General features: G+C 38.2%; 2 protein-coding genes across 19 annotated transcripts in view; one reads left to right on the plus strand and one right to left on the minus strand.

The window, feature by feature from the left end:
* The window catches only part of LOC116966508 (progestin and adipoQ receptor family member 3-like), a 38,820-nt gene extending 35,030 nt beyond the window's left edge, over positions 1–3,790 (plus strand). For all 7 annotated transcript variants that reach the window (XM_033012825.1, XM_033012829.1, XM_033012828.1 and 4 more), the window contains one exon: positions 2,797–3,790. In XM_033012825.1, coding sequence (XP_032868716.1) covers positions 2,797–2,933 — 137 coding nt within the window. In that variant the 3' untranslated portion in view covers positions 2,934–3,790. The remainder of the gene's footprint in view (positions 1–2,796) is intronic.
* Positions 3,791–4,904: 1,114 nt separating this feature from the next.
* LOC116966505 (AP2-associated protein kinase 1-like) overlaps positions 4,905–26,754 on the minus strand; it is a 58,175-nt gene continuing 36,325 nt past the window's right edge. For 2 of the 12 annotated variants that reach the window (XM_033012811.1, XM_033012818.1), the window contains 8 exons: positions 26,433–26,591; positions 19,848–20,071; positions 16,927–17,084; positions 15,598–15,714; positions 15,224–15,313; positions 12,723–12,749; positions 11,698–11,799; positions 4,905–6,802 (listed from right to left, as the gene is read on the minus strand). In XM_033012811.1, coding sequence (XP_032868702.1) covers positions 5,700–6,802; positions 11,698–11,799; positions 12,723–12,749; positions 15,224–15,313; positions 15,598–15,714; positions 16,927–17,084; positions 19,848–20,071; positions 26,433–26,591 — 1,980 coding nt within the window. In that variant the 3' untranslated portion in view covers positions 4,905–5,699. Of the gene's footprint in view, positions 6,803–9,301; positions 11,142–11,697; positions 11,800–12,722; positions 12,750–15,223; positions 15,314–15,597; positions 15,715–16,926; positions 17,085–19,847; positions 20,072–26,432; positions 26,592–26,754 lie in introns of those variants that run through there. The other 10 variants (XM_033012813.1, XM_033012819.1, XM_033012815.1 and 7 more) reach the window with 10 other exon arrangements.

Consider the following 26,754-nt stretch of genomic DNA (forward strand, 5'->3'; position numbering starts at 1 on the left):
AACCTGAAATTAAAGCTTCATGTCGGACTTTTGCCAAACTCTTCCAATATTAATAAACTAAGAATATTTTTTAAACTGAAACTCCTAGTTATGCCCACTTTGACTGGCTGATCGTCTTCCATCATCTGGCTGGTGAAACAAAAAAAATGGTTCCATTAATATTTTAGCTCTTCTGCACTGATTTTATCAGTTTTATATTCCTGTAGAAAGTAATCATTAGATTCTGTTAGACAGTCAGAATGAGGTATGATACTGGGCCAGTGCAAAAGGTCACAAATTGTTATCATAATACAAGAAGTTGGTAGACAGGCACAGTGAGAAACCTGAATGATGTGGTTGGCCTTCATCACAAGTACAGGAGTAAGGATGTAATTGCTGTTGTACAGGGTTCGGATGAGACTACAGCTGAATTATGTGTGTCAGTTTTGCACTCTTTAGGAAATAATTGCTTCGTCTGGAGACAGTGCAGTGACGGTACAAGACTATGTCCTAAGATAAATGCTCCTTAGACAGTCTCCTAGATTTTAGGATAAGAGATTAGGCATTTACAATGACAGAAAATGTTGGAAGAACTGAAGAGGTCACTGCAATTCTTTCCTAAAAAAAGGTTCAAAGGTCAGTTTATTGTCACATGTACCAATTAAGGCACAGTGAAACTCGAATTACCATACAGCCATTCTAAAAGAAAAAGCAACTAAACACACAACTACATAAAAGTTAACATAAACATCCAGGCGTATTCCCCACATTCCTCACTGTGATGGAAGGCAATAAACTACAATCTTCATCTTTATTCTACCACGGTCGGGGCAGTCGAACCATCCGCAGTCGGGGTGATTGAAGCTCCTGCAGCTTGGAGCTCCCGAAGTCGGTCTCTAACCATGGACCACGAGCTCCACGATGGTAAGTCCGCAGGCTCCCGTGGTTGGATCTCCCAAAGTCGGTCTCCAGCAGAGGCCGTCAACTCCTCGATGTTAGGCCGCAGTGCGGACGGAGATACGATACAGGAAAAGGATCGCATCTCCGTCGAGTTAAGAGATATAAAAAAAGCTAAAGAACACTAAAACATACATTTAACCTATACTAAGAAAACAACAAAGAAGGAAGGGACAGACAGACAGACTGTTGGTGAGGCAGCCAGTGCTGACGCCGCCCAGAGAGAGCAAGACTGACATACATAATTCAGCTGTAGTCTCAACAGGTCCATGGAGAGAGAAACAAAGTTAATATTTCATGTCAGTGGCCCTTCATCAATGGTGGAAAGGTGGGAAAACAACATGTTTTAAACTACAAGGAGAGGGATGGAGAGAATGGCTAAGGTGTCTGTGAGACACTGTAGATTTGTCAAGTTGTCAAGCTAACCATTACTTTAAATACAAGCAAAAGAATAAGTTGAAGCTGAGATATCCAGCAAAATTTATGGAGACAAAATGTCAGCTAGTTAGTTGAAATTGTTATTGACTTGAGAGTTGTAGTATGTCCACAGATAAAATTAAATGCTGTTCCATGAGCTTGCACTTGGATTTGTTGGACAGGGTAAAGACAGGTCAGATTGAGAATTGACAGAAATTTAAACCCAGCATCTGCAGTTTGTCTACCTTGAGTAGTAATAGCTGCTCAATTGTTGAGTATATTGTAGGCTGTGAGAGGTTTGGGTTTCCAGGGAAATCGAGAGGTGTAGGGATGAGATGGTGAAGTAGAGCAGTCGAATTAAGTTAAATGTTCTTGTACAGTTGTGGGGAGATTTAGACAGGAGAGTAGAATGGGGAAGTTGAAGCAAGATGTATTTTGGTGGATGAATATAAGATATGCCCAATTGGTCAGTCAACAGACTGAATGGCAAGAAAGGAGACAAGTCAAATATCTAATTAATGTCAAGTATGAGTGTATGTGAGTAAAGTTCAAACTGGGGCAGTCTTTTAATTTTATGTAAAGCCTTTGAGCACAGGTGGAAATTTAGCGCAAAACAATGGTTAAGCTACAACATGAGTAAAGTGGCCTGGTATAGTTTTAAGCATGCTGTTCTATGAAGGACAGTAATAATTAATGTACATTTTAAATATGTAACTGGATACCAATTGAGATTAAAACATTGGGGGACTTTCTTGAACAAGAGAAACTTGCGAGAGAGAATATATTTCCAAAATTGTTCAGTGTTTACATCTGGTAAAGAAATGTTTCCAAGCTTGGTAGAGGAACAGTGCCGTTACCGGATTAGTACTGTGTCCATAGACTATTGATCTAGGGAGTTTAAATCAAAAGGATGAATAAAATCTGTAGTAAAAGCTGCCCTCAATTATGGTGGCTATGAGAGGCTGCCCTTCTCTACATTAATTCAAGATTTGGAGCCATTCATTGCACCAAGGTTTAGTCAACTCAAAACTCTTGCAGTAGACTCCTTCACCCACTTTTTTCCCTTTAACCTACTCTTTCTTGCATGTCTAACTCTTGAATTCACTTGCCACCCACCAAACTAAGGGTGATATTCAGTGGCCAATCACACGTTTGGGATGTGGGGGAAAGGCAGAGCACCTGATGGCAACTCAGTCACAGAAAAATGCAAACTTAATACAAACAGTAGCCATGAGCTTGGGTTGTAGTTAGGATTTATTTTGAATATTGTGAGGAGAAATATTGTAGAATTTAATGATAATTTACTCAGAGCAACAATATTTGACAATGTTACAAGGGTGTATTTATCTTTGAAACTAAAAAGCATTGACTACTTTGATATCAAAAGTGGGTTTGACCTTTTCTTTTCATTGTTGCATTCTAATAAGGGTTCTTGTTTTCTAGGTGGATACTTGAATTACTTTGGCTGTAGTCACCAGTGGTGGCATTTCTTGGTAGTTTTAATGTTCTATTGGTGGCATCAGACTGCTGTGCATATAATGCATTATAGACATGAGCAGCCATGTCTAAAAATAAAGTAGACTTTAATTTAGAAGTTTTCCAGCATTGCCTGAAGAGGACTGCTTCCCTGTTTTAAAAAAAAAAAAGCAACAATTTGGCTAATTAACAGCCGAGTCTTCTAATCAACTGCATGATTGCCTCCTAATTTACTTAAAACTGAATGTGTCTCAGTCATGTGCTGTCGGTTTGAAGATTTGTACTGTGGTAAAGTCTGGTACCGTGATGCCTACTCAACGATTCCTCAGACTTATTGTTGCATGAAGAAGCCTTTCTAATGAGCCAAATTGTTGGCCACTTTTCTAACATTTGGATTGTGCCAGTATCACAAACTCAAGGTGCTGTAAAGGCAGCTGTGTTAAAATGCCTTTTAACAAAGTCAATGCATGTGTTTGTAAAATACAAAATGTATTTATTCCAATGTCTTTGCAGTATAATGCCTGCTTTGTCAGTTAGTTCACATTTTATAGAAATGATTTAATATGTACTGTAACATGTATGCTGCAAATTTACTATAACCAGGACAAAAGCAATTGTATTGCATGCAAAATAACAAGTTTACAATGCCTAGCCCATGGCCCTCCCAAATAATATTTTCCTGATATTTAACCCATGATTACAAGTTTAAATAATTAAACCTGGTTTGTTGTGAGGTAATCAACTAATTTTGAAAACAATGTACACTGGATGTTTAAATCAGACGACCATAACTTAAAGTGTTTACAAAATAATGTGTAACAAATTTTAGGGAGAAGAGGGGGGAAAACTAGTAAACTTTATTTTTTTAAATGGGGAAATCTCATGTCAATCTTTAGATAATCTACATCTAACAACATTGATGTTGAGCAGTTTTCTGAAATATTGTCCTGGACAACATGTGGTAAGTATCATACACTTTAATTTAATATACAGAACACATTTTCCCATGCAGATTAAGAGCAAGTGAACAAGAAGCTTAAATTGCTAAATGATTGCTACAAAGCTTAGGACATGTTTTAGTCCCTTGATATAGAAGTGCAAATTATGTTAATTTTATTAGAATAATATAAAATAGGAATGTACTTGTACATCTTGAAACTCAATGCATTGGTCTTGTGCAATGTATGACTGAATTTTCTCAGTGATACGGTTCTAGGGCAGGACAGAGCACTTCAATGATTAACAGTTTGCTCCATCATTTTTCATTACATTATTGTGCCAATTTACTGTAAAAGTGCAGTTTAAATCTAACGCTATGCAAAAATTGTTTTCTACAGAAATCAATTAATTAAAAAAAAATCTTTGAAATGTGATGAAGCTCTTTTTAGATTTGTTGCATATAGCTGACCATGAATTATTGATTTGAGGATTTGTGCAGTAGTGGTTGTAATGGTCAAAACTCTACTTCAGCACACCCATTTTGTCACTGCAGTCAAGATAATTTTGATGTTTGTAGTATTGTGCCTGAATTTTAGTTTTTCCTCTGAACTGGTCTAAGTGGTTGGTAAGTTGATTGTCAATGTTCCTACAGAAGGCACATCATCCCTTTCTGCAAGTTTTTTTTTCTTCATAAAGAACATATCTTGTATACTTTTCTCGTCATACTGAGGTTTTGACATCAAAAGTGTTGAGATAGTTGTGCCCCATAATTTGTGTTGTATTGCAATGTTACTAGTGCCAAACATATCCAGCTATTGCAATTGTTCTGTTAGTCATTTTTCTTCGTTTCATAGGGTATTTGCTAATATGACCATTTTTTTTGCTATACAAAGCATTTTGGTTTTTGATAAAAGAACATTGTTTTGAAAATGTTTATACTCCTGAATGTTGCATCTTTAATAAAAACCATTTGATGTTATCTTTCGTATCTGCTGTTGTGTGGTAAATGTGTAATTATTTATCCTATGCTTTGCACGAATACATTTTGGAATGTTTACCATTATCGAATCTTCAGACTTCAATTAATTTAGCATGGACAACTAACCATATTCACCAGAGTAGTGAGCATTCAAATGTTCAAGTTCAGATTTAATTTGGAAACTTGCATTCCACTAAAATACATATTCATTCAACATAGCTATGACAACAGCAAATCAGCTTTAATTCTTAAATTGCTCTATGTAAAACAGTATTGACACACAAATGTGAAATGCCAGCACAGCAAAAATGCAGATAGTTTATGGATCAACATGTTCCTACCAATCAGATGATATAGCACAATTAATAGGGAGCCACAGTTGTAGTGCAATATTTAATAAGTAATAGTAGCCCCAATAACTACACTAATTAGTAGTTTTGCTTTTACTTACCATAACCAATGGCTGATCTTTACACATGTCACATTTTAATTCCCATGACGTGGTCATTATTAGAAATGGTGATAGATAGGCTAGGTATGCTTAATGAAGCATTGTGGTGAGCAAAGGCCATGCACATCAGTACAGGGTAAAAAGGGCCATTAATGCTTAAAGAATGTAGAGGTTGACAGATCTGAGATTTAATGAGTTAGAGATGAAACAGTAATAATGCAGCAATCACAACAATGGAAGAGTTGCATCTGGACATGACAGGAATGTGAAGTTTAAGCGGACAGCATGAGGCAGAGAAGCAGGGCTGATGATGTTTATGATTGTCAGATAACAATGGAATTGTTAAGAAACGTACATATCTGAACCTGCCGAATAATTCTTTAAATCGCTGTTCTATACTCGATAAATAACAGGCACACTTATCCTTATTCCTAGGTTCAGGCAAAGTACAATGTCAGATGGGCACTGCCATTTTTCCTTTTTGGGACATGTTTGAATGTTCTATAATCCCTTCTTTGGGAAAGGTGCTGCAGAAAATGGATCATCATCAGTGTGTGGTGGTGAACTTGAATGTGCAAAGCGCTTCTCATGAGACAGGCCACCAGATTGCAGCTGTCCCAAGATCCAATTTTGTTTGTCTGAATGCACTTCGCTATTGCACCCCAAGTATTCAGAATAGTAATATTGATTAAAAGGATTTAACACAGAAGCTTCTGAAAATAATTCAGTTTTATGATTCGTTAAATGACAAGCATCCTTGGAGCTGTAATCCTCTGATAGTTCTTTCTGATCCCCTTTCTGTCCTGCTTTGCTTGTATCAGAAGTCAGTCCACTTCCAGTTGACTGTGCACATTCCCTTGAGCTAGTTGTTTTGGTCGATTTCAAGTGGCAGGTTGCAATAGAGGACCTTGTATTTTCAACTGAAACCTCTTCAAACGAAATGTGGCTGGATACATCTGTTTGTTCCAAATTAGTGGGTTGCCTAGGTTCAAGCTGAGCCGATGGTGTTTTGCTTCCAGATGGTGTATTTATAACAATCTGAAGATCAGTATCATAATCTATCTTAAGTGTAAATGGGGCATTTTTAAATACATCTGTTTCCTGGTTACCAGCGCCATTATATGTTTCAGCAGGTGAATCAGCTGCGTTAAAAGGCCACGTCTTTGTTTCCAAATCTGTGGTGGAATTCTGTAAATCTTCAATGTTGGAAGTAGAATCAGATAATTGCATTTTACACAACGTGTGATCACCTACAGAAAGCACCTGGGTGGTATTCTCTCCTTGCCACCTAAGCACGTGTAGATCACAAGTGTTTAGGTTTAGATCAGGATCCAGTTGAAAGTCAGTTAGTGCAGCAGTGGCTTTTTCACAACCTTCAAATTGGCTTATCTCATTAGATTTATCTTCCTCGTCACTGCTGTGAAAAGTGCCTGGAGATGAAGTGAAATCACTTGAATGTTCCTCAGTAAGTGATGCTGATAAACAGCGTCCTATAAAGTGCACCATTTCACCACAACTCAGTTCAGTTCTATCCTCTGCCATATCTCCCACAACCGGTGGAATGTTCTGATTTGTATGCTTCACTGAGACTATATTGCCACAGCCTGAAAACATCAAAAAAAATTGGGAGAAGTACACTGATTAAGAGTTGACTTGGAAAGGAAAAAAAATTGTAGATGTTCAAAATTGCATACATTAGAATAGTTTAATTTCCTTCACTATTCAGCAAACAAAGCAACAATAGCTTCATGCATTGACCTAGAAATTGAAAATAGAAAAAAACCTAAATACTCGGGCATTGACTGAAAGAGCAAGTAACATTCACAGCGGAGTAGCCAGTGGCTCTGGCTGAAGAGGAAAGACCCCATTTGGTCTCCCAAATAACCGACTAGACAGATGCAGAGGGGGGTGGTTCTGGGATGCCAGAATGCACCGCTGAGCCTACTGGAGACGTCGTGGGTTCAATTAGCGAAACGTCGATGAAAGTAGGTGCCCACTTGATAACCCCAATGACGTGGCTGCATAGCCTTTCTCAACATCGGAGGAGCATAGGTGAGTGCAGAAGGCTCCCATCACCATCGGGAGTAAGTTGATATTTGGCACTTTGGACTTTTTACATTGTGTCCTGTGTATTTGTAAACTGCCACCTAATCCCTCACCATGAACATTCAGAGGGGCAATAGAAAAGTCACGCTTACCTTTCAGCTAACCAAGATGCAGGTCAGAATGCCACAGGAAGCCCTTCTTCCCTGTGGCTATCAAACTTTACAACTCCTCCCCCTTCTGTCATGGTGTAGACTGAGACACCCCTCCCTGCACATCCCCAAAGCCTTTCCACTAGTCACTTTAATTACAAGTATTTTGTGTTTGTTTTATGACTGTTGGCAAATTAATTTCCTTCCTGGGATAAATAAAGTTCTATTGTATTGTAACCAAACCTTTTCCACCATGTACAAGGTAGAGCTGTAATGGAATACTCTCCACTTCCCTGGATGTGTGCCCAAATAACTCCAGTATCCACTATCTAGGGCAAAGCATCCCACATGGTTAGCAGCTCATCCACTGCCATACAATCAGTCTGGGCCATCCCATTACTGGTGCCGCAGTGATTCAATGTTAAATGATAATCACTGCGATGAAAGATCAATTAAAGTAGTGGCATAAAAATATTTTGAACATTACCATTTCTTGGACGTTTGACAGAAATTTAAATCCTTTAGAAAGTAGTGTTCAATAAGTTACATTTAAGTACAGTACCTATAAATATCATTACAGCAGCAATTTCCCACAAGGAAAGAACCCTCAATGATCAGCACAACAATCAAGTCTTTGGCAACTGCAGGGGAAATGTTGGCTACAATAACTCCATTGTTCCTTGAATTGTGTTGTAACATTTAACATCCCGATCCATGAGAAGTTGTAAACAAGACCTTGATTTTAACATGTTGAAGGATAGCTCTGCTGCCACACTAATCAGCTAACGTAATGATATGCTTTTGTCAAGTGGAGTTTAAAATTCAAGCCTCATCAACACAGCTAAATTGAAATGCTGACTCAAAAAGGCACAACAACCACACTTGATTAAATACACTGGAGTTTGTACTATTTGAATTTAATATTTTCAGGTCAAGTTGCTAGGTTAGCTTTTTTCTCGTGGATTGTGGGACTGCTTGGCATTATAATTAATTGTAGATAGCATCTGCTTTGGGCAATGTGAGCCTTTACCAGTCTTTTTAATTTCAATTTAATCTTCCTTGGAAATTCCAGAATACAGAAATAATCAAATTAGATTTTTTTTTAAACGAATTAATGCGACATATGGATTGATCCATATAATTGGTGCATTTTGAAAAAAAATGTCAAGATGTTACATTGTATATTTTGAAGTTACATTACCTGACATAAATGATCAGCTTAGAAGTGATGCTCTGAATGCAATCCTGCAGTCTTATTAACAAGGGGCATGGGAGATTTTGTATAGTGAACACAAGTTCTGTGTGAGACAACATTCTACAAGGCAGCATTTGGATCCATTTTTACATTCCCAAAATATCAATGCAATTCTCATCCTATTCTCATCTCGTCCTTTAGTTGACAAAGTTCCAAATTAAATATTTTTTTCTTTGGGAATCAAAATAAATGAATGACAATAGCAGTAACCTGATTTTTCAAGAGAGCAAATGTCTTTTGCACTGAAATAAAATAGCCCAGTTAAACTGTTTGGTACTAAATGCATGTTGGAACATTTGTAAATTGCCAAGCACAGTATTCATATTGGACTGTGTTGCCAATGCTTTGTTGCTATTTGGTCAAAAGTCTGAAATTCCTCACACACCAGCATTGGTGTCATATATGCTCAGGACATTCGATTGAGTTGTCCAAGGACAATTAATGTTGACCTTATTAGCAAATCCCATAGAAAACTAATTAAAGCTAATACTCCCAAAATGATTGATTCCAATAGGAATAGTTTCTGTACTCCCAAAATCAAATTCACTAAAGATGCGTAACTTGCATTCAAAGTATAAAAAGCAAAATTCCACAACTAAATTTTTAAACAAGCATCAGTAGCATCCAAAAATAAAACAGAAAACAATTTAATGTAAACGTGAAACGGTTTAAATTTATTTACAATTTTTTAAATAATCATGTTATAGTCATTCATTGGTTGCAGTTATTCAACACTAGGTGGGACATTAAAAATAATTAGAGAAACACAACTATTCCAGTAATGGCTGCTTGATAAACAGGGAAGCCAATTACCTGCCAGATTTAAACACAATGAAAAATACAGTGCACAGGTTAATATTCTGAAATCCCTGTCAACACAAATTCAATGTATTAAATAGTCAACATTGCGCATAGAGATGCATACTAACAGTCCTCGCATTAGAGACATATTCCATCATTATCTTCACTGTTGGAAATGTTTACGGGTAGCTTAGGGTTTGTAACTTTATTTTTGCTATGTATATATTAAATTAGTAAAGTTACCTATGACATTATGAAGCAGCTCACCACCTGATTTGGATACATATAACCTGGTTATTTAGATGACTAATCTTCTATTTTGGTGTTTGTTTACAGCTATGATAGTTAATGATATTATGAAATGTGAATCAATGTTGATTTTTTTTTTTTTTTTTTATTTAATTTTTTTTAAATTTAATTAAAAACGTTAGTGTAAAATGGAACCACTTCTAAGTCTAGTGGATGGACCAAATTGTAAGCCAGATTCCACACATTAAGCTGAAGGGAAATTTCCTTTATTTATTTACTCATTGAACAACTGTACAATAGATTCAGTCTCGTTACACCCAAGCCCTTCATTAATGTGACTACAAACAGAATTCAAAAAAGCAGAATTAGAAATCGTGAGCATATAAACAGACATTTTAGAAATGAACTGATCACCATAGTTAGGTATCTTTTGTAGAAAATAGTGTTTCACTGCAAATAAAAGGCAATTTTTTTGTAATCAAACGCTGACCGTTCATACTTACTGCTGCCTAGCCCTGTGTGGTTGTATGGCAGTTCACTCGTGTGCCTGCACATCACAGAAAACAGGCCTCTCAAGTTAAGAAATAACTAAAGGGAATTAAAATGAACTGGCTAAATCCTGGTATCTACATTCAATTTGTACGTTTTTAAAAAATAATTTGTTTTCTTAGCAGCAAAAATAAAAGTCAAGTAACTTAACAGAAAGAGATAAAATCAAAAATGCTCAAATAACAAGAACATAGTTATTCAATGCAAACTAAGGCAAAGCAATTCAAGCATTACATTGCAAAGCAAGCAGCAGGTTTCCACATCAGTCAAGTAATTGTAACATAGCATAACACATCAGATGCCAATGCCACTACAGCTCTCAGTAGTAGAATCCAAGCAGTATTAATTGTTCTAAAGCTACAAACCAAAAACTAATTTAAAGAAGCTAAAGCTCATTTCCAAATCAGTTGATCATTCTGCAAAAGTAAAGGGCACTGCAGCAATGTAATTATAACATACAAAGTTAAAAAATGCTGAGGTATATCGAGCTAAGGTCCTTCAGGGTAGCATTTCAACACAAGAGGATTTCAGCAGGTTTTGAAAATTGGAAGAATGTCCAAGCTGTTTTCTAGTATATGCATATTAAAGGCGCACAGGCAGGTGGAAGATTAAGGAAAGCCTTGATGGAACAGTCTTTTACTTTTAGTAGCATCTCCATTGCATCTTGTTACAATCATGTCTTGGTTGGCGTTGCTCTCAACGGAGATAACGCTACTGATTTTGCCATGCTTTCTTTGGATTGAGGTTTCTACTGCAGGGTTCAGATCATTTTAATGCAGATAGTTTATTGGGAGTGTCATTAAAGGTCTATAAGCTGATCCACAAGGAGTAAAGATCTAGCTAACTCAGGAAGACCGTTCTCTGAACTCCCACTGCGGTTCTTTGAATGATCACCTGGAAAAGTAAAAAATATTAAAAACTTTACTAATTATTTCAGTGCAACATATGGCTGGATTTTGTGATTGGTTTCCCCAAGTACACTCACATCACTGGCAATGGAATCTTTAATTGAGTAGAGGGAGTGGTCATGTGGTGAAAATCAAAATGGAATATAAAGATGCTGACCAGACAGAGAGAGGAAGAAATGGCAAAAAGTGGACTGAAAGATAGAATAATGGAAAATGAACACTGATACTGAATGTACAAAGTACTGTGGTAGTTTAACAATAGCTCTGTAACAAGATGCAATAACCTTTGGTCAACCTATATAATGAACACTTTCTTTTTCATTAATAGCAATAACTTTGCACAACCCTCCTTTCTAAAAAAAACACTTGTATTTTGATTTAGGTAACCTTTTGGTACGTGGTTATTGTAACTCAAACAATAATCATCAACATCTGCAAGTATCTTCTGGATTTCATTTTTCCTTATTACCTCAAAAATAATTTGTGCCCAGTGTTTATCGTATACTCCATATAAAATCAAATCATCTGACTTTTCCTCTTACCAGTTTGATTAGAAGACCTAGCAGGGTTAAAAGGCTCAGTGTTGTCAGCTGAAGGAAGAGGAATTCTGGGATTTGAAACAGAGTTACGCCCGGTAGAGTTATCTGAGAAGGTGCAATAGGAATAGCAGAGGAAAAAGCATGAGGATTCAGGTGAGGCTGCAGGACAGAAAAGTAAAAAAATACAGCAATAGTACATGCAGGACAAATATTAATTTTATAAAATGTTAGTGTTTAGCAGAATTTAACAAAAATTGTTATCAATTCAGGTAACAGGATTAGGGTCATATGTGATCCAGGTCTATTATGGGAAAATAGCCCAAAGCATCTGTGTAATTATTGTTAATCATTATTATAATAATTATTCATTATTGCTAATCAACAGATTCATTCAATTTTCAACAAAATTTCAAGAATGTAAACAGGGGGAACTCCTCCAGTTAAGATAAGGAAATCAATATCCAGTCATAAAAAAATGATTTGGTTTAAAGCTTGTGGACTTCACCTGCAGAGAACATCTAGCCTCCCAATGACAATGAATGAGCAACGTGTATGAATGGAATTCCACTGAAGCATTTGTGTTTTGTGGTGACATTGTGGTAACTTTTCTGTAATTGTCAACAATGGGCAGCTATGCAAAATTTTATACTGGTCACTTGCTCGTTATTGGGGTGGGACATGTTCTTCTGAATATATACATGTATCATTCAATGGACTCAGCAATTAGACCTGTCAAATCATCTACCAATTTTAAGAGTTAGGACTCAAACTTTGTAAACAATTATACTGCAGCTCATTTATGTTTTTATGCAAAAGAAAAAGTATTTTTCTCCCAAAAGAAAATTGAAAAATAAATATATTCTTAGTGAATACAACATTGAAAATTCTAACCACAATTATAGTTTTACCAGTCAATGTATTATAGTGTATGCATTAAAGAGTCTTTGGAATGTACGTCATGCAGTTTGAATCATGCTGATATTCCAATGTTATTATATTTGACACAATAAGACAAAGAATTTCCTTACCATTCCCAAAACAAATCAGCAGGTCAACTGTTTGACAGCAGAAATAAAATGTTAAGAAATGTATTATACCTTCAGCATGATACACAAAACATCTGTACATTATTTGTGTAATCAGTTGTGATCACTCTGAGATTAGCAAGACAATTTTGGCCCAATTCAAGATTTATACCACTTCTTTCCCATGGCATCATACAAATGTAATTGTGCCCTGCTCTCTCATTTACCTGTCTTTTGTATGTTATTGAATAATGTTATTGATTAATGTCTCGAGGTGCAGTACAACTCTGAAAATCCAGTCACCGCCTTCTCTTTGAACTGATCAGAGCCCTGTTTCTTGTACTCCCTTTAACACCAGTAGACCGTGCATGTAGCACACCCTGTAAACTTTTTAAACTTTAGTTTGGAGATAAAGCGCAGAAACAGGTCCATCGGCCCAACGAGTCTGCACCGACACTAACACTATCCTACGCACCAGGGACAACGTTACAAAGCCAATTAACCTACAAACCTGTCCATCATTGGATATCGGAGGAACCAGAGCACCCGGAGGAAACCCCCGTGGTCACAGAGAGACCGTGCAAATTCCATTAGGGCGGCACTGTGGCACAGTGGTAGAGTCGATTTGGAAAATAGTATAAATACACAAAACGCTGGAGCAACTCAGCAGGACAGGCAGCATCTCTGGAGAGACGGAACGGGTGACGTTTCGGATCGAGAACCTTCAGAAGTAAAAGAGTCTTGCTCTGAAACGTCACCTGTTCCTGCTGCCTGTCCCGCGGAGTTACTCCAGCTTTTTGTGTCTATCCTCGATTTAAACCAGCATCTGCAGTTCCTTCTTACACATGGAAAATAATATGGTGGTTCCAATTATATTTTCAAATGCTTTATACACTCCCATGTTTAAGACCCATGTAATCGACTTGTCAATGCTGACCAAGATGCCCCATGTAATCTAGTCCAACTTGCCTGTGCTTGACTCATAGCCCCCTAATGGGGTGGAAGATTGCAACCTTCACGTGGTCTGCATTGTTTTGACTAATGCAATCAACCCGGCGTGCACAATCAAATAAGGTAAAATAGAACAAGTTGTCCTACAACTTTAGGCTGTGCACGCCATATGCAAGAAGAAGAAGCCCCCTAAATGTACTTGTCCAAATGCCTTATTAAACATTATAGTACCTGACCATCACACAAACCAACCTCTCTTCCATCTACATTTATTGTTGCCTCGGCAAGGCCAGCAGCATAATCAAGGACCAGTCTCATCCTTGTAACTCCCTCCTTTCCCAACGGTACAGAGGTTTTAAAACACACGCCTTTAAATTCAGAATCCCCGGTCAATTCGTCCCTTCCCACCCGAACCACCCCCTCTCTGGGCACTTTCCCTTGCAACCGCAAAAAAATGCTACACTTGTCGCTTTACCTCCCCCCTTGACTCCATTCAAGGAGTCAAGCTGTCTTTCCAGGTGCGGCAGAGGTTCACCTGCGCCTCCTCCAACCTCATCTATTGCATCCGCTGCTCTAGATGTCAGTTGCTCTACATCGGTGAGACCTGAGGCTCTACACAGATGTCCACTTTGGTCTTTGAAGGGCTCCATTTTCTCCCAAGTCACTTCATTTGCCTTGATATATACATATAAAATCTCTTTGGTTTTTCCTTAATCCATTCTGCCCAAACTATCTCGTCCATTTTTTTGCCCCAACTAGTCCTGCATCCCCTATACTCCCCTATGGATTCCAGCTGCTTGTACCTCACCCGTGCCTGTTTTTATTTTCTGACCAGAGCCTCAATATCTCGTATTCTAGTGTTCTCTTACTCCTATTCCTGGCAGCCTTGCCTTTCACTCTTAACAGGAACTTGCAGATCTTGAACTCTCAATATCTCACATTTTAAAAGCCTCCCCCTTGATGGACATCCCTTCACCCACAAGTAACTTATTTCAATCGACTTGCAAGCTCCTATCCAATACTATCAACAATCGCCTTACCCCATTTTGGAACTTTAGGACCAATTCTGTCCTTTTCTTTAACTAATTAAAAACTAATAGAACTAATGGTAACTGGTCCCAGAGTGCTCCCCCATTTGCATCTCAGTCACTCGTCCTGCCCTATTCCCAGCAGTAGGTTAGGCTTATCCCTCTCCCTAGTTGGGCCCTCTATAAATTGCCTGATAGCTTTCCCGAACAGGTAAATTGCACCCCATCTAAGCCCTCAACACTAGAGTAGGCCCAGTCTACAGAAAGGAAAGTTAACATTTTCTGCCCTAATCACTATTATTCTAACAACTCTCTGCAATATCCTTGCATATTTGTTCCTCTGATTCCCGTTGACTGTAGGCCTATATTTCAAAACACAACATCAAGTTTGCCAAACACTCAATCAATAGGTTTAATACACTAAATATTCACAATTATTCTATATCTGTAGAATGCTGTATGAATTTACTGAAGCACACTTTTTTCAAAGAAAATAAAAATTCGCCATGATTTACTGATCCTTACCTGGGAAGTTAGAGAGTGGCACATGTATTAAAGGATCAGGAATAGTTGCTGATGAACTAGAGTCTATAGTTTCCATTGATATTTTTGCTTCTTACAAAGCAGGAAGAAGGAAAATAGTATAAGGAAGTGGAAGAGAGAATTATGTGCATTTCAGTAGGCATGCTGCATATGTGATTAGACTTTCATTAAAAAATTGGTACAATTCATTCAAAAGTTTTTATGAGCTTAGAATTTTCCACCAAATTAATTCACTTGAATTAATGCATGTTTCCATTACTTCAACATGACTTTAAAAAAAAAATACAGATTTGTAAATATAAAAACCGATTTCCAACCAATCTACAACTAATGAATCATACAATTTAAATACAAACCTGCCCCAGATGCAAAGGGTGAAGCCCCAAACATATCTGTTTGTGGCATAGCCAAGCCAGAGTGAAAACCTGGAGCGACATTGCCAAATGGTACTTTCTTCGGTTCTGCAGCTTTATCTGTCAGGACAGTTTTAATGCAAGTGATTAGTTACTGTGGATCACTCTTGATTCCTATTTTAAAAAGAGAGGCTGGTGAGATTTCAGTGAATTGGCAACATTGCAAAGTGACATTTTCGCACGCCCACCCATTGCAGACGTACTTGAGAAGAATCTCAGTCAAGTATTGGTTAGCATGTGCTGTTTAAATAACTTCAACAACTTATTGAGTATTTATGTAAATCAGCAAGGCAATGGTGTGAATATAGTGAAAGCATTCTTAAATTGCTGCACTGAGAAACTTTCAAATCAGGAAAGCAAACCTGACGTTGGATCATGAACAATCCGAACATACAACACAAGTACTGTGGCAAAAAAGCATATGGCTTGCTTGCCTTTTATCAGTCAGGCATCTAGTATAAATGTTGGCAAGTCATTGCAGCAGTATACAATTTCAGTTAGGCCACAGTTAGAGAATGTGTACAGTTCCCATCGCCACATTACAGGGAGGATGTGGAGGCTTTGAAGAGGGTGGAGTAGAGATTCACCAGGAGGTTGTCTGGATTGGAGATTATCAGTTATAAGGAGAGGTTGGACAAACTTGGACTGTTTTTGCTGGAGTATTGGAGGCTCAGGGATGAGCTGACAGAAGTTTATAAAATTCCAAGAGGCATAGAAATGGTAGATAGTCTTTTTTCAAGAGTGGATATGTCAAATACAAGAGAGCACAATTTCACGATGAGAGGGAGGAAAGTTTAAATGAGTTGTATGAGCCAAGTTTTTTTGTAAACAGAGTGAAATGCCTGGAAGGTGCTGGCAAGCAATATGGTAGAAGCAGATACAATAGCAACATTTAAGATGCATTTTAGATCGGCATGATGAACAGGCAGGGAACTGAGGGCTACAAACAATGTGCACACAGATAGCATTAGTTAGGTTGACACCATGGCTGGGACAAACATGGTAGGACTTTAAGTTCCATGTAGAGGGGATCTCCAATTTATCAATCCATTTTTTAAATTTCCACCCACAGATAGGAAACTCAATTTAACTGAAGATGGCAAGCCACCAAATGAAGCTTATAACATAAAACATGAATAGTGCCATAACTACCCAATGTAGTACTCATGGTTCATCTGCCCTGTGGCATGCAGAGGACAAGGAGATATCACGTGAAGCAATTTGTGAAGCCCAAGCAGAATGCCCCACCTCAGAATTACAGAACACACCCACCCTTTCGTAGCTCGGCAAACTCTTTATCTAGAAGTTCCTCTGCTGTTAGCTTAGAAAAATTGTCATCACCGAATGGATTCCACTTGGAGATATCTGGTGGATTATAAATATTTTGCTGTGAAGTTCTGGGTGATCCTGCAGGACTTGTGGATGCTGACCTACAATAGAAGAATCCACATTAAAATAGTAAAAATACAGGAATCTATGGCTCTATAAGAGATTTGCCTATACAAATATTAATTTATTTACAAACATGCTATTTACAAATGTTTGCTATAACACCACTGTCACTTTGGGGTACATCTTTAATTTAAAGCTTTTTCATTATTACAAATGGCACATTGTTTTCTGTCCCAGGAGTGCACGGTGTCCAGCCTTTTTGATTTGCAAAATGTTGCTTAAAATGTTTTCCAGGAACAGATTCCCTTCAAAATTCAAGGATTGGCGGCAATATAAACCTCAAAATGCAAAGGCAATGTCCCAAAGTGGAAACTCAAGTTCGTAATCTGGGTGCACAGGCCATCATTGAAAACCAAAGTTATCACCTACTAATTTCTCACATCACAAAAGCATAATTTTGTAAAATCAAAGTGAAATTCTAGCCTTAACTTTGCAGTAGCAAAGAAGGGAACACTGTCAGTTTTACCACAGACATTATTCCTTGCAACAACAGCAAATATGGGATTTTTGCACATGTTTGTGAGGTAATCCTAACCATGCTTCCTATGATCCAGCATGCCCAAAAGGTGGTGCTGTTTGCAGTCTTTGCTGCTGTGGACATATTCTCTTACGACGTGGGTCATCATACGGCCTATCTGCCAACTCCCAGAGCATTTCAGTGCAATTCCATCAATCCCTTTGCCAGACTTACTTCTCTGTAACCTTTTGTTTTTCTCTCTCTATTCAATTGTCCCCCTGAACCTCTCTTCACAGCCCTGAACGAGGGCAATTTACAGTAGCCAAATAATCTACCAACCAGCATGTCTTTGAGATTGGAAAGAAATCTGAGCACCCTGGGGAAATTCTTGCAGCCATAGCAAGAACATGCACATTCTACACAGATAGCAGTGGAGCTCAGAGTTAATAAAGGTTGCTCTTTTTAATTCTGTGCCACAGTGGTGCAGCAACACTATCCATGTACCTTGCTATAGAATTCATTTGAAAGTACATACATTGAGGCTTTTTACAAAGGTGTGAAACCCCCTCATTAATTTTACATCTAAATACTCAAGGTCCAAGTGAGATATAATAACTGATAATTATTGCCTAGCCACCTGCACTCGTAATCAATATGCTTTGGTGAACTGTAATGTGTTAATATTTTAAATTAAGATTTTCACCATTATAATATTTACAACATTTCAAATCCTTTAAACAATACATACATTCAAATCATTAGTTAGATCTCTACATAATGTTTAATAGTTAATTAGAAAACATTTTCTGCTTTTGTGTGACAAATCTAAAATGGACTTGGCTACACTACCAGTTGATGACATCCCAGTGGATACAGGTAAACATTTTGAATAGTCTTATCATAGGCCAATCTTTAGGGGAGGGTGTAGGAATTCCCCCACCAGATGACCAGGAAGTGATCTCACATCATAGACTACCACAACTGCTGGACCATTGTAATGCAAATCGTCTTCAATAGTACATCCAAATTGATTTTGCAGAAAACAAATTCTATTTATATTAATATTACAGTAAACCCTTGTTATAACGGACCACTGGTGTGCGTTATTGCCCATTGTCCACCATAACCGAGTAAGGTTTTATTATTGTTTGCAGTTGAAACAAAGAATTGCAGATGATGGTAAATACACAAAAGGACACAAAGTGCTGGAGTAACTCTGCAGGTCAGGCAGTATCACTGGAGAATATGAATAGGTAACCCATCAGATTGAATCAGTCCGCCAAGTTACTCTAGCACTGTTGTTTCACCTTAAAAATAGGCATCGATGCCACTGGCCTGCACCAGTAAGCCCTTCGTCACACACTTCACAGTCCAAATGGCATATCTGTCATTGCAGCTCACATTGTAGCCCCTGCGGACAGCACATTCTTCAGGACGCTGCTACCAACAGGATGTGCTCAGTCACCGCGGGGCTCCCTCCCCTCACACCTGCTGCCGTTTCTTCCAGTTGACCATTGCTTTGTCCTCTCCTCGCTTTACTGCCACCCCCACCTCCTTTTGCCCTGCAATCACCGACATCTTGAAAGGTAGAGCATATTGGAAAGTCCAGGGGAGAACGGAGAGGCGGCATTGGGGTGGAGGGGTGGTGGAATGGACTTAGCGATGGGAGGAGGAGGAGGCAGCAGCAGCGGTGGTGGGAGCAGATAAAGTGACGGCTGACTGGAGAAAGCGGCAGCCGGCGAGAAACGAGGCAGCCCTACGGTGACTGAGCGCGTTCTGTCGGTGGCAGCGACCTGAAGAAAGCGCTGTCACCAGGGGCTACATCGTGTACCACAACAGCAGCTGCGTCAACTGGATCCTGAGGTGGGTGAAGGGCGCGCTGGTGCACCTTGAAAACCAGGAGTGGCTACATATGCTGGGGCTGTAAGTGGCCAGTGAGGTGGTGCAAGCTGGCTGTGTTATTGGCAGGTCCATCCGTGATAAACAAAATCAGTTATAAAGGTCCGTTAAAACAAGGGTTTACTGTGTTGTTATTTATAACATTTGTGCTGCAATATTTGAGATTACTGGATTTTGAAAAAAATAATCTGTAACAGCAAATCCTTTTATTCTAGCATTTGATTCCAATGCATTAACAGCTACCACTTTATAGTGTCGACGTTGTCAGCATTCTCAAACCTACAAGATAGTGACATGTCATTTTGCACAGAAAGTGATGAATCCTCTACATCCACTTAAACGTCATAAAGTGCAACTTTAACCACAGGTACTGCAATGAACTCACTTAGATTTATAAAGGTTTGCCTCAGCAGCAGCAGCCGCCAGTTGTTGAGAGGAATGACTGGCAGGGACTCCAAATACACTGCTGAAAGGGACGTCACTGACAATTCTCCTGTGGCCAGCTCGTTGTACTTTCGGTGATGATGGCGGCGTTAGTGACAATAGTTTAGCTGTCTGCTGGGACTGAGGTGGAGCTTGGTGAACTTGAATCTTTTGCTGCATGTATGTCTGTAAATGTACACAAGTCAATTATGATCTACTTATTCATTTGGGTGCAAGGCAACAAAGAATTCTGAGAAAATTGCTGACATCCTTCACACTATACTCAGCAGAGAACTGAATGCGAAACTCGAAAGCAAATCTAAAATCCAGTGCAAAAGAATAACTTACATTATTTAATACCCAATTCTTATGACCATTAACCTCTCCTGCCCCACTCCATACCCACCACACCAAAATACAGCACCTTCTACTTCAGATAATCTTTGGCATGCTAAAACTTCAGAAATTAGGTACAGCTAGAAACTATTTTTGGAAAAAAGGTTAAATTCTAATTCCATATAACATTACTGGAAGCCGCTTTTTGCTTAACACCAACAGTCCTACTAAGTATTGTCAATTTACCCACTTAATTGGACAAAAGCTGGAGATATTGAAACAAGAGAATATCCTATTTTCAAGGTCAGCTTGCTGCCAATCTTTTGAGCATTTTACTATTTTAATTTGAAAAATATATAATTTCATACTTAGCACTATTTTGCAAGTAAATTACAAAAGGTTATGCAAATGGCAGCTTTAAAAGTAGGCAAGGTTGGGGATTGAGCACACCAATCAAGTCAATCAAATTGCAGAGTCTTAATTACGTTTGAATATGTCTGCGAAGACTACTAGGATTTCCACTAATGCTGTGCTCTTTTCCAAAATCTTCATTTAACTTAACATTAACTGGTAAACAATTGCTGGACTTGATATTAAAATATTAAAACAAAGGTAAAAGCCACTCTTAAAAACATTCATGATTTCTATATATTGATGAATGGATTAACCAAGAAAGTCTCTATGTAAAAATATCTCAATTTGCAGTTATAATGTCACTGTCAGACAGTATTATATTTACTTTGTCCTCACAATAGATGTCCATTCAGCCCATCAAGTCTATGTTAATTTTCAGATCAATCCCGTTCTCCCACAAATTTGCCCTTCAACATTCAAATCAACTCTTCCTGAGATTCTACAATTCGACTATGGTAGCCAATCAATCAACCAATACACACCTGGGTGATCCTGACATACAATAAATCTGGGTACTACCTTCTCAAAGCCATCAAGGACACCAAGAGACAATTCCAGAACAAGCTAGAGTCTCAGATTAATCCCGTCAATTGTCGCAAGGCTTGCTTGCTGTAACCAGCTATAAGCGAAGTTAGGCAAAGTCACAACACATCCCTTCCTGATGAGCTTAATGCATTCTGTGCCCATTTTAAACAGGTCAGCAGGGTCATTCCTCAAGTGCACTAGTACCCACAACCTTTGTAGCAGACATCACTTTGGCCTTCCTGAAAGTAAATCTGCGGAAACCAACTGGCCCGGACAGAGTCCCCAGAGTTCTGACCTCAGAACCAGTGCAGGCCAGCTGGCAGGAGTATTCTCCGACGCCTTTAACTTCTCCTTACTCCAATCTGAGGTTCTCAATTGCTTTGAGAGTATATCAGCCAGTTACAAAAGAAAAACAAGGGACTGTGCCTTAATAACTATCATCCAGGGGCTCCTAAGCCCAACATCATGATGTAATGCAAGAGGATGGTCATGGCAGCAGCTGTGAACGGACTGCAAACTCTCCTCCCACACCCTCTGAATGTGCCCTAAAGTTTAATGATCAGCTCGGGGCATGACATTCTAGGCACATGGAAGTAGAAGAGCAGCTGCTGGAGGAGACAGAAGGTATGGTTGCAGTGGTCTCGGGTCGTGGCGTTGGCAGAGATGACATGGGAGGTCCTACAGCAGCTGAGGAAACAGATCAAGCACAGCCTGTGGTAGCCGTGCGGAAGAATGCAGTGTACCGACCTTTATTCCAATGCAACCAGGCCTTAAAATGAGAATGTAAGACATTGCATATTTCTTTATGCCAAGATCGGACTTTTCAGAGACTAGGAAGTTGAAAATTGGCATCAGAACATGGTGACCTTCTGCATGCTGTTCCAGAAAAGGATCTGTTGCACTTGTGTATAGTATGATTTAGTTGGAAAAACTTGTAGAACACACGTCACTATTTTTGTACAATACTTCCAAAGATATATCAAAATTCTACTCAATTAAAGTCCAAACATTGGGAAAATACAATTAAGCATGGATCAGAACAATTTTTTTTTAAATGGCAGATGTAGCACAAACAAAAGTTGTTGTCAGTAAAGAGCTGCTTGACTGTGCATATTACATAATTAAAGATTATGGTAGCATGTTGGAAAGGTGATTACTTTTCCCCCAATGCATTTTAACCATACAAAAAGGTGAAACGTGGTATTTGATTGAATTAATAGTTTAAATCAGTTATGTTGCAGAGTTTAGATTATTAGCAAAATATTTAACACTGGAAGTCTGCATTTAAAAAATAGAACACCTAGTACATTACAGGGAGTTGATTTTAAATAGTGACTGACCATGAAAAACAAGTTTATGGTAACCAGAGTAGTGAAATCTTAAAACCGTTCATTGTCCCCAAAAAAGTAAATGTTCAACTGGTGGATTTATGCAGCAATACCTAGTTGTGCACCTATTACATCTTGGTACATAAAAATAATAGCCCTGAAATAGTAAAATTACATTACATTATTATATTGCAATTTGTGGAATAGCACATTAAACTTGAGAAAATATTATTTGTAAATTACAAATTGTTCATCAAACTATTTTGAGAGTAATTCAAGTAGGACTTTTTGAAAGCAATGAATAAAATTCAAATAATCTGAATAGCATTTACTCTCATCATAATTGGTATTAGTTGGTTGAAGCTGTATATTTTAGTATTCAATATCCTAACCAGGTCAAAAATATTTGATCTGAAAAAAGATTGCATCGTACAGCACAAAAACTGGCCTTTGCCCTACCATATCCATGCTTTTTGTCCACGTATATTGCTCCCATTTTCTCCGCATGAGATTGATAAAATTCTATGTCTTGCCTGAATGTTTCTTGAACATCATGAGTGTATTTGATTCCATGACCACCTCTGGCAATGATCCAAATATCTACCAGACCATGTAAAACACTTTTCCTCTCAGATCCCCTATAAAACTTCTTCCTTAGTTTCATTCGATCGAGGGAAAACAAAACCAACCTATCCAAACATTCCCCACAAAGTCCTTCATCCAGGGCAACATCCTGATGAATCTCCACAGCACAATCACATCCTTCCTTTGCTGTGGTGACCAGAACTGCAAACAATACTCTGAGAGTGGGCTAACAATGGATTTGTAAATTTGCAACACAATATCCCAACTCTTATAATCTATACCAAAATCTATAAATGTAAACATCCCAGTCTACCTCTGTTGCCATCGTCAGGAACCCCAAGAACTGTTTATCAACATTTCGTCATACCCAACCATTCACTATACATGTCCTACCCTTATTTTATTTCCCAAATGCATCACCTTGTATTAGGGTATGAAGGAACTTCAGGTTAGTCTGAAGAAGTGTCTCAACCTATTCCCTTTCTCCAGAGATGTTGCCTGACCAGCTGAGTTACTCTACCTTTGTATCTATCTTCCCCTTGTATTTATCAGGCTCTGCCCACCTTTCCATTTGATCTATATCCTCTTGTTGCCTTAAACAACAATTATTCATTCTGCTTTCTTATTTAAGTTGTTAATATATCAGGAAAAAAAACAAATATTGCAGCATCCATCCGGTCAGGCTTCCAATCAGTAAAGCTGCCCTCCAACATCGCCCTTTACCTCCTTTCACCAAACCAAACTTGGATCCAATTAACCGCTATCCCATGTGCCTTAACCTTCTCGCCAGATTATGTGGGATCATGTCAAAAGTTAGTAGAGCAATATAGAAAATACATACTACCGTCCTCCCTTCATCCAACTTATCAGTTACCTCCTTAAAATTTTTTTTTTAAATGTAATGCTACAAATTAATCCCCCCCCCCCCCACCACCCGCCCTGGGATACACAATAACTTCTACCCCATCAAAGGCCCTAGCACTGACAATTCCAGTCAATGATAGGAAAACTAAAATGCCCCTCTAATATTGTTCAAGCAGATTTCTGTGATTTGCTTACATCTGCTCCTCTCATTCCTGTTGACTATGGGATGGTCTACATTATGATCACAGTAATGTGATCCCACTCTCTTGTTACTATGCTCCCCTCAAATGGCTTGATGGACAAAATCCATCTCCCTAATCAGTCATACAACTCCCCCTCCATCCTATCTAAAACATCTATACCCCAGAAAGTTAGGTCCTGCTTTCCCACAATCACATTCCTATGTTTACAATAATAACATAATATAAAATACAATAATAAAAATAAAAAAAGACATGCCACAACCACAAGTGGAAAAAGTACACTGAAATTTAAAGACTGCACAGGCGTCAGATCAACAGCCTTTTGCATTTACTATAAATTGCTATATTATTTGTACACTAGAGGGCAGTGGAACACAAATTATTCTGGAAATTTAACACGGAAGATATTGTTAACACTCAGCAGGTTAGGAAGCATCTGTACATAGAGAAACAGATGTTTCAGGCCAAACCCTTGGTCAGAATCAGGAAAGAGAAAACATCTTAGCGGTCAAAGAGGATGAAAGAGGCATGGATATGACAAGGGGAACATGTCTGATAGGGCATGTTAACAGTTAAGAGGTAGGGTTAAGACCGTGTAGAGAAGTAAAGCACAAAGGTATGTAAACACCTCATCTCATATTTCATAAGACTCCCCAACAAACAAAATATAGTTCAAAGATTCAACTAGAAACAGATCATTTCCTATGCAGAGAAAGGTGACGTGATTTAAGACAGGCGAAGACCAAATATTCAAGCATTTGCCCCCACTTCCACATCATGAAACGTACGTTTTCTGGTTAATTATTTTGAGTGAAGTGGGCGTTAGTCGCAAGATTAGCATTTGACTTTAGTTTAGAGAAAGAGGCCCTTCACCCTACCAGCGATAATACACTAGTACTATCCTACACACTAGGGCCAATTTACAATTTTTACCAGAGAAAATTAACCTACAAAGCTGTACATCTTTGGAGTGTAAAAGGAAATCAGAGCATCCGGAGAAAACCCACAAGATCATGGGGAGAATGTACGAACTCCATGCAGAGAGCACCCATTGGCAGGATCAAAGTCGGGTCTCTCGCACTGTAAGGCAGCAGCAACTCTACCGCTGCACCATGGTGCCGCCCCTAAAGTCTTTATCTACAAAATGTTTTTCCATCCATAATGCAATTCCTGGCGAAATTTTAGCTAACATTTTAAATCAAGTTCCCATCTAATCCTTCAATTAGGCAATAGAGATCAGATAGCACTATTGAGTTCTTGCCATATTTCGATCTCAATTTTGGTTCTCATTCAACATTTTGCCAGCACATTCCTGTTTGAGTGAGCTTACTGTCCACGTAATAGTTGTACTTCCTACTTTTCAACTGTAATTACATCGCGAGTATTTAATTGATTCTAAAATATTTTGGAAGAACTCAAAAGTGATGTGAAAGCTGCTATTTAAATATCTTTGCTGACGTCATCTATGGGGGAAAAACTTATTCAATAGTGTATTAGAACACTGAACATTACAAATGAGCAGAACAGGCAAATTGTTCAAATCCTCATTAACATTAATTATCAGTTTTATTCTCAAAATCTCCACTCTTAACTGCCATTCGATTCCATTTCAAACGCCGCACTTATCCAAAAATCATTAAATTTTAGCCTCCCCTCCATTCCTTTAAACCCACAAGTCTGAACCAACATTTGACTTATTGGACATTAGCTTAAATCTCACTGTAGCACCTTGACAATTTGAAATGTTTTAATTAAATCCTGAACCATATGATAACCCCATAACGCATCTAGTTTATCAACACACAACAGAGAAGGCAATTGAACTAAATTTGGAACAATGCAGCTGCAACAAAATCAAGTCACATACATCATTTCCATCCTCTGCAGTCTACATTTACAGTAATAGTTTTGAAACCTCGTATTCCTGCAACTATTCCTCTCCAACTAATCATAGGTCTCTTGTGTATGCTTCTCTTCACTTTTTCCAATTATTGGGAACCATGTCTTTAGTCGTTAAAGCCTTTTCCAATTATATTTCCTGTTAAAACCCTTCACAATTTTCCTCTTAGCCCACCTGTGGCAGATTTTGTTCAGACTAATAATCCATTTGGTTTCTGATTACAAAAAAAAATTAAAAATTGGGAAAGCTTATCTGTTAAACTTGCTATACAATTTTAAGTTGATGCTGATGTTGAAGAAAAGTCCTGGAAATAAAGGTGCGATTCTCAGTCTTCAGTGTTTAGATACTTTACTAATCGGTTTGCAATTAAAAAAAAAAATTGAAGTACTTACAAGAGCTTGTGGGTGTTGCATTGTCATCTGCTGCTGAATGCATCCTTGTGCCATCATCTGCCGCAAAAGTGCTTGCTGCTGCATGGCTGTTGCGTATTGCTGCTGAAGGTAGTAATTCTGCATCATTTGCTGCGGAGTCTGCTGGATCATTTGGAAGCGCTGTTTCAATACAGTACAGATTTTATATAATTTAAGGTTAAAAATTATTTTCAGCAATAACAATTTTTACAAGGTGGCTTCCATAACTGTAGCAATAATAAATATTATTCATGTTTCAAACATAACACATTGTGATATGGTTTTAATTGGCAGCTGCATATTA

This window comes from Amblyraja radiata, chromosome 37 (assembly GCF_010909765.2).
Source record: "Amblyraja radiata isolate CabotCenter1 chromosome 37, sAmbRad1.1.pri, whole genome shotgun sequence".
Classification (NCBI taxonomy): Eukaryota; Metazoa; Chordata; class Chondrichthyes; order Rajiformes; family Rajidae; genus Amblyraja; species Amblyraja radiata.